The sequence below is a fragment of the Ruditapes philippinarum genome, unplaced genomic scaffold, assembly GCF_026571515.1.
Source record: "Ruditapes philippinarum isolate M1 unplaced genomic scaffold, ASM2657151v2 ctg680_1_1_1_1, whole genome shotgun sequence".
Taxonomy (NCBI): Eukaryota; Metazoa; Mollusca; class Bivalvia; order Venerida; family Veneridae; genus Ruditapes; species Ruditapes philippinarum.
In genome coordinates this window covers 240,604-249,860 of record NW_026859861.1, presented here as the reverse complement: position 1 = coordinate 249,860, position 9,257 = coordinate 240,604, and the positions used below count along the sequence as shown (strand labels likewise).

At 29.6% G+C, this 9,257-nt stretch overlaps 1 protein-coding gene across 1 annotated transcript; it reads right to left on the bottom strand.

Moving 5' to 3' along the window:
• Nucleotides 1-732: 732 nt before the first annotated feature.
• Nucleotides 733-8,930, bottom strand: LOC132758142 (uncharacterized). The gene is made up of 4 exons (XM_060749673.1): nt 8,616-8,930; nt 2,465-2,576; nt 1,252-1,287; nt 733-1,015 (listed from the first exon to the last, which is right to left on the bottom strand). The coding sequence occupies exons 2-4, from the start codon at nt 2,561-2,563 to the stop codon at nt 737-739; spliced, it is 414 nt and encodes a 137-aa protein (XP_060605656.1). The 5' UTR covers nt 2,564-2,576; nt 8,616-8,930; the 3' UTR covers nt 733-736.
• Between the last annotated feature and the right edge of the window lie 327 nt (nt 8,931-9,257).

Sequence of the window (9,257 nt, the reverse complement as noted above, 5' to 3'; positions counted from 1 at the left end):
GAAACATAGAATCTGGACACACGACTGATTCCCGACCCTTTTTAACAGTTCGTAGAAACCAGTCCTCGAATAATCCATTATGCTCGTCAAGAGTTTCAAATGTATTTTGTTTAAAGAATTCAGCAGTTGTGACAAAAGGTCCTTCAATATAATCACAGAACAGACATTCATGAAATGACTCATCATAGCCCTCCGTGTACCTTAAGGTGTAGTTTCTATAAACTGACTGATAACAGCCTTTCTTCCAATGCCCATTTTGTTCCCGAAATGCGCCTCCAGCTGCAACCACGTTCAAACTTTCGATTTCTCTAATCAGCCTTTCTAGTCTAGAATCAATAGTAAATATGTCTAAAGTTCTTGCCACTAAAACATATGGTGTTTTAACTGCTTTTATAAGATTTTTGAGTTGGCCCCGGATCGGGACTGGAATTTAATCTGGTAGGGGCCCCTTACTTGCTTAGGGTTTCTTTTCCCTAACTTCCCCCGGGAACGTCCCCGAATCTACCCAAATTTATTAATTGGGCTTTTGGAACTATGTCAAGTACAGATAAATGCAATTTTTTCCAACATTGTTTTAAAGGTTTAATTTCCTCCATTTTTTGGTTTTCGTTCAAAAAAATTTTTTTAAAAACCCCCTAAAATAAGTTTTTGACAACTTTCCACAGAATTTCCCCACCCCCTTTTCCGAAACCCCTTTGTAAAAACTTTGGGGGGAACCCCTAGTTTTGCCTCCCTTTTAAGTTTCTGCGCAAACTTTGTAAAATTTTACACTTTGTCTTTCATAAAGATCTGCAGTGTTAACTTTCAAGTCTTTCAGTATACTATCCATGACAAGAATGGCTTGCTTCAGGTAGTCTGATGTCTTTGATCCTCGCACGTGCTTTTTGGCGCTATAAATAATTTTTGCGAGTGAAGTTACCTTGTCCTTGGTTTTTGGATCAGAAAATATTGTGGGATCTATTTCTTGCGTTAGATGTTTTGTAACGTTATCAGTATCCGGCTGATATACTATTGGCTGTAAATGACATAAGAGAAATGGAGTTTTAAAAGAGACACAAAGGTTTGATAGCAAAAGCTTGATGTTAAGTAATTTAAGTTAGCAACGACATTACTGTAAAAGTTGATTTATGAAAAGAAAAGAGCAAATACAGCAAAAGTTGATTGATATTTGAATAACAGTCCATCATGAGGACAACGTTCTACCATTGCTATATTCTATTACATGATACAAATAAAAAAAAAATTAAATACCTGTTTATTATCTTGCCTAACTGCTATTTCAATGGACTGAAATATTAGAAAAAATATACATTATAACAAAATTGGCTCATTTTCCTGCATACCAGGTATTAAACAATTCATCACTTAGAGAAAGCAGAAAATGGACGACAGTTGAACTTTATTGTCTGAAATAAAACAAAAACTTAATGAATAGACCGATTGAATTGCTTAACTATTAGACAATAGAAGGTTTAACCATCAGTATTGTTAAAAATGAAAAATGTCAGTAGCTGGTAGATATGCATTTATCATTGTGAATATCTAAGTGTAAAGAATTGATAACAATGAAGAAGTGAAAACTTGAAAATGATCAAGAATGTTTGCACGTGAAATTATTTACTAAAATATCAGTTCAGTTTGGAAATAAATTTGTCGACACATATCCACTCGTCTCTAAATTTATAAGCGTATTATTATAATCACAACGCAGCTTAGGATTTCATCATCATCATCATCATCATCATCATCATCATCATCATTATCATCATCATCATCATTTTTATCATCATTATTATTATCATGATCATGATCATCATCATTATTATCATTATCATCATTGTTATCATAATCATAATCAGAATCATCATCACCATCATTATTGTTATTATTATCATCATCACCATCATTATTATTAGCATCATCATAATCAGTATCTTCATCATCGTTATTATCATCATCCTCATCATCATCATCATTACCATCTTCAATATCATCATCATCATTATCATCATCACCACAATCATCATCATTATTATCATCATAATCATTATCATAATTATCATTATCATCATTGTTATCATCATCATAATCAGAATCATCATTGTTATCATTATTATTATTATTATTATCATCATCGCCATCATTATCATTAGCATCATCATTATCATCATCATCATCATCGTTATTATCATCATCATCATTATCATCATCAACATCATCATCATCATCATCTTATCATCATCATCATCATCATCATCATCATCATCATTATTATTATTATTATTATTATTATTATTATTTTTATTATTATTATTATTATTATTATTATTATTATTATTATTATTATTATTATTATTATTGAGAAGTTTATAACAACAAGAAGATAATCGACTTATTGACTGTTTAATGCATAGATGCAATATTGTCTCATAAGCATTAATACTGTCAAACATTTTAGACATACCTGGCTGGAATATGATCTGTAAACTGTAGATGTGATTAAGACACTACATGCCAACAATGAGGCAAATAAAACCCTCCATTTATGTTCACACCATGACATCTTTATTTCCTATCTGTAAAAAGTATATCAAAATATTGAATGATTTTATTGTGTATCTACTAAGTTCGGATATTTCATCATTGAACGTAAACTTTCCTTTTATTGAGGCAATCTATTCCTTTTCGGTTATGAAAAATAAAAAAGCTGATTTCTAAAGCATAATTTAGGAAAACAAACTACCTTTGTGAGCTTTGGTAGAATGTAATCACTATGAATTTATCACACAGAAGTACAAAATAAAACAGTACATAGATCTAATAGAGTGAAAACTATGTTAACTTTTATTTCAATATTAAGGTTTACATAGCTTTTGGCTTATAATCTAGACATCTATTTGTTACAAAGGGTTTCCCCTTAAATAAATACATGTGGATTAAATTAACTGAAAATACAAATACTTTTATCTAAATATTTTCATTTATTGTAAAAAGTTTTGACCTCCTAACAATACATTTGGATAAAAGTACAAATACATAAATATGTACTTAATCTCCCCTTTCATGGTCATGTAATTTAATTTTCACAAATGTTTAAAGAAAATATAAACTTCTATAAAGCATTTTCAAATATATTTAAAGTACATAAGATAACATAAATATTAATTCCATTGAAAGGTATTATAAGAATGAACTATATATTGATACAAACAGGGTGAATAACCACGTGGTAATGTTTTTAGAAATTGTCAGTCACGGCTAAGGGCGGCGACCGTAAATTCAAAAGTAAAATGTTTTTGTGGTCTTAATTTAATCTGACTGCAGTAATCCATGTTTAATGTAGCACATTTTTCAACCAACATTACTGCCTTTCCAGCGGTTTTATATTTAAACCGATTAATGCCTTAGTTTTTTGGAAGAACCTCTTGTGAAATTTGAAACGGAGAAGATTTTTTTTATTCGTAACTAAGGTAATGGTGATGAAAAGTTTGTTGACAAATTTACTAGTACTATGAAATTATCTTATGTGTAATATTTAACATTATGTATTTACAATAATATAATTGAACAATGTTCAAAATATTAAAATTACAATGGTTAGGAATCGTATCTAAATGGTGAAGATGGAGAACTTATACTATAGTGACATCTATGAGACTTCTTTCATTATGTTTGCAAACTTTTCAGCAAATGAGATGAAGCTTGCAATTGTATCAAATGAATGGGAGATTATTGAAGTTCCAGCTCCTTATTTTTGAATATAAACGTCTGACATATTATCTGTTGCTAAATATCTTTTGTAAACTATTTCTTTTCTTTATCATTACCATAAGTACATAAAGAAATGTTGTGCCGACAAACACATGTACACTGTAAATACATTTTTAGGTGTTCATTATTTGTGCTAAAATATGTTCACAACTCAATTCAATTAAAACTGACTTGTTTTAAAAAAAACAATTCCAATGGTTTTTGTCACCACTGATGTAAGATAAATCCGTTAAATTACAATATTGTCTTGTTCACTCTTGAACATTTTAATAAATTGTTATCAATTCATGTAATACTTTGCCATAATTATAATCACATGTGTTTGGACACGTTCAAATTTGTTAAAACATTGAATAGACGCTAGATTCTATATCTTTGTTACATAGACAAAACAGGATCAAATAATGAACACTGTGTTCTTAAGGATTACAGGATATGTTTCTCACATAATGACACATAATGACAAAGTCTAAACTATTTTTGGTGGGAACTCTAATTCCTTTTACATTTGAACAGTTTGAATGTTTTTGGGGGTAGTAAATTGAAAAAATCCATTCTATTTCTGTTAAATATTGTAATTAGGCCAATTAGATCAAAAATCAACACAAATTTAACTATCAATACATGTTTCGCTTCATTAGCTTTGTCAGTTGATACATAAAGGAAAAATTGTAATTGTAAATCATCCAAAATAAACACATGTTTTTGTTGTTTTTTTTATAGATTAATCAAACGCGTATATTCAATTATAACGATGTTTTTATAAGATTGTATCCAATAATGATTTTTACTGACAAATGCGCTTAAACAAGGTATTTTTGGGTATTGGAACTTTATTTGGGACATGCAAATTAAAACAGTCATACAATATTATGATAAAACATACATTGTCTTGTTTGATGAACTTCAAAACTTAATTAAAGATGTGAATAAATTGGTAGCAAAAAAGTCACTTGTGAAATCTCAAAATATATACACGACCAGTAACTGTTTATGTCTTCAATTACTTTGTCAAATCAGAAGCTAGGAAGCTCTGAAACCTAGAACCGAGTGTGCCAAAAACATTGCCATAAGGAATAGGTATACTAAAAAAAATCAAAATGAGCCGCGTCACGACAAAACCAACATAGTGCGTTTGCGACCAGCATGGATCCAGACCAGCCTTCTCTTCCGCGCAGGCTGATCAGGATCCATGCTGTTTGCTATCAGTTTCTCTTCTTGTAATAGGGTTTGTAAGCGAACAGCATGGATCCTGATCAATGGAATAATATTGTCTTGTTCACTCTTGCACATTTTAGTGAATTGTTATTAAGCAAATGGTAATGCATAATATACTTTGCCAAAATTATAATCAGATGTGTTTGGACACGTACAAAGATTTTATCACCTTAAATAGACGCTATATCTGTGTCACAAAGTAAGACAAAACTAGATCAAACAATGCACACTGTGTACGGATATGTTTCGCGCGCAATTACAAAGTCTAAACCAAAACTACTAAGTGTGTGTATGCGTGCGTGCGAACGTGTGCGTGTGAATACTAAGTCCTTTTAAACATGAACAGTTTGAATGTTTCCTATCTTATTTTGCTTGTTTTATAGTAAAGTAAAACATCCATTTCGTTTTTATTATAATTCAGAGAGACAAATACACTTTTTATCAAACGCGTATGTTCATATATAACGAGTTTTTTATATGTTGATTAGTGAATACACAGCTGTCAAACCAATAATGTAGGTTTTGCAGCTGTGTACGATTTCCAACAACATAAGTATTACTCTCAACAATGTATAGTGATCTCTTTATTTCACACCAATATTCTTTTTACATATTGACAGAATTTTGTTACTTCAAGTACAATAAGAATTTGATTTAGACTTAAGGACCCCCCACCCCATTCCAAAAGGGAAATAATTAAAAAAACAAGGCTAGATGGCGTATGATATCCATTTAAATTGTTTTGGACTTCTAAATTGAAAATGAGCCAGTATGATTTGATTTTTTTCCTCTGTAAATAAAAAAACGAAAAAAAAAACGAGGCTAAATTAATAAGATTGTATCTAATAATGATTTTGACTGACACATCACGTGGCCGAAACAATTATAGTTGGTTGGTTATATCAAAATGCCTCAGAAATAGATATATTTTCAATTCTTTAGAAATGTCAAACATGCGTTTAATAATATTTAAAAAAATGGATTAAGCGCATGTTAGATGTTTTACACCAGAAAAAAGTAGCGCAGAAAATGCTATGTGTCGTAAAGGTAGCAAAATGTAAACAAATTAGTATTTTGATTTTCAAATAAAATACTATTTCATTATAGTATTACTAATTGCCAACAGAACTAAAGATATTTTTGTTTATGGGAAATGAGTATATTTTTTTGAGTAAACCTTAACTCAAAACAACGTGAGAAAACAATACAAACGTCAATTGTACCACAACTAGCTTAATTAGAGCTACATTTGTTAGATGAATAACAGAATAACACAACTGTATGAAATTTTCAAGAAAATACTTGCGACTAATATAACTATGATCATCGTTGAATCTTTATTACATTTTTATATTTGATTAAAAAAATAATAGGAATACGTTTGTAACCAAAATGGCTTGAAGTATAAATTTGCAACCAAACTGCGCTTGAACAAGATATATGTTTGCGTATTGTTACTTTTTTTGGAACATGCAAATTAAAACAGTCATATAATATTGATAGAAACATACTTTGTCTTGTTTGATGAAATTCAAAACTTAAAGATGTAAATAAATAAGAAGAACGCAAACCTGAAAAAGTCACTCGTAAAATCTCAAAATATGTACATGACTAGTAACTGTTTATATCTTCAATAACTTCGTCAAATCAGAGAAGCTGAAACCTAGAACCGAGTTATAAATAGCCATTCTGTAGCCATCTTGTTAAAGTTTGCAACCGTTTCGCTCCATTGAACCAAGTGGGCAACCAGCAAGAAAAATCACGTGACAACATCGATCTTCAATATCTAGATTACTTGGTTTTACAATTATATTTTTTGCAATAACTTTAGCACATGACTTCTGCTTTATTCTGTCGATTTTCAGTTAATTAATAATAGCTAGATTCAATTAAAAAAAAATCGTTGATGTCACTGAGTTGTTAAATTGAAACTATTTGCAAATACACTTGAGTATTCATCCGCGAGATATGTATGCATTCTCTCCATTTATAAAGCATTAAATAATTAATTATTAATGACTGTTTAATTTAAACATATTTTATTCATAATGATACACAGTACATGGTATATTTGATTTCAATATATACAGACTTGAAATGGATTGGAACGAAAGATATGAAATCCTATAAAGTTCTTCTCCGAACCGTTGTTTATAGATGTTTAAACAATAAAACTGTTAAGCATAATCGTACGTACATGTTTATTTTTTTTTTAAATTAACTCTTGTCACTTTGCTTTTAATCCTGTGCATTAATTTGATAAATTGAGTATTCTCCGTCGGTAAGGTTGAAAAAAATAGAACTTTTGAAAATTCAGAATTAAGTAAGCGCTGGGTTTTCATCATAAAAATAATTATATAGAACATTTTTCATTTCGAATACTCAGTTGATTTTTAAAGGCTTAAAAAATTGAACATAGTCCCATAGACATACTTTATATTGCGGAGTAATCGAAAATTAATGTTGTCAGTTCTTCAACTTCCGGGTGAACAAATTGTTTGGTAAAACCTTATACACGAATTTCTCGAGAATAAAAAACTGCTTTCCTCTTCTAACAACAAAATTATTGTACATGATGCAATATAACTATATAAGTGATTTTGAAGATGAGTATCATTATTTTCAGAATATGTTCATTTTCATTATCAGTTATCACTAAAAATGTATTTTCGTTATTAGTTTAAACAATATTTTATTTCTATTTTTACAACATATATATGTACAGTAAGCATATATAAACACACTGATATATTTCGTGGATTGGAAAACAAGTCAAATGTGACTTATGTAAATTCCTTTCCTTTTAATATTTTCGTTATTAGAATAATATCAAGAATGTAACTGAGCTAAAGTGTTGTTGTTGCAGAGATAAAATAGATGATTAATTGATAAAAATGAATCACTTTAAGCTTGAAGCATGATTTTATACAGACCATTCAGAGTTAGATTCTACATATAACTTTGACCAAACTTAAAACTGTGATAACATTCTAGTGTCCACGCATCGGCTTCGGAAACGGATGCATGTTTGGGATATATTACACCGAAAGCAAGATAATATTTACCATATCCCAGATAGATTTATACTTCCTGTTTAAATCGTACTTATATTTTAAATAGCATGTAAAAAGGAAAATTGGTTATAATCAATACTGCCCTGTGAGATATTCACTAAATTTGAAAGAAAATTAAAGTTTGTTCTTATGTTGGTAATACTGGTAAAAATTGATATACTTTAATATGTTTCATTTTCTGAGTAATAAATAATTTTAGACCAAAATATTAACATGACAATGCAATTATATTCAAAGAAATAAAATAACATATTTCCCATAAATGTTTTTTTTCTTTTCTTAAGAATCTATCCAGGTAACTTACGGAATGTTGGTTGTTCTACTCATTCTACCCGTTTATACCTAAAGTAATACCCGACAGGGCACATAAGCCCTTCACTGGACATTTACAACATTTTCAATTATGTCGTTCTTGGACGTTCTATAAAATTCAATTTTTATCTATTTTACCGTATTTATTACCACGTAAAACCCAGCCAAAGAACTGGAATAGTGTAACACGTTGTTACTAAACTGCATATACATAAACAGTACATGGAAAACTGGACTTACCTAATAAATGCGAGATTTAACAATCCACTCGGGCACTGACTAACCTTAACAATCCTCTTTAAACTAACGTTTTAAATTCTTTCATTGAATATAACTTAATAAGACTACGCTACATAATAATTTCAAATACCTATCTTTTTGACCTAATAACGACGATACTTGCGCCTATTCGCATACTTAATAAAATAAATTGAATATCGATTTACAAGTGCATAATCGTGCAATCGCCACAAATTTGTTTTGTTATGTGCATTTACGATTGTTTTTGCCGGTAAGTCAAAAGTTTATTCTGCTTAAGTTAAATTAATTTCAAGCTTTTTGTTAAGCTTGTTCTGTCCATGTTTTATCATGTTGTATTCCGAATGCCTAACAATAACGTGTTGTATTATTGATATAATTTTTATGGTACTTATCCGCTTATGGTATATATTCAATATATTTTTTACATATACTTATCTGCTTTAAAGAAAATACACACAATAGAAAGTGTAACAAACTGTCCAAAAAAAGAAAATTTCAATTGTCTGTTAATGAAATAAAGACCTGTTGTAGTGCCAGAACAATAGTTTAAAGAATTACTAGAAATTACAAGAGGTGACCAACAAAGCAAGCGGAAAAGTGTTGTAATTTTATTAAGTTTAT

Bases quoted from the DNA above. Each gene is read 5' to 3' on its own strand.
- LOC132758142 (XM_060749673.1), bottom strand. From the start codon at position 2,563: ATGTCATGGTGTGAACATAAATGGAGGGTTTTATTTGCCTCATTGTTG. The intron at 1,288-2,464 runs GTATGTCTAAAA...CTAATATTTCAG, and splicing joins ACAGATCATATTCCAGCCAG to TCCATTGAAATAGCAGTTAG. The intron at 1,016-1,251 runs GTATTTAATTTT...TGTCATTTACAG, and splicing joins TTAGGCAAGATAATAAACAG to CCAATAGTATATCAGCCGGA.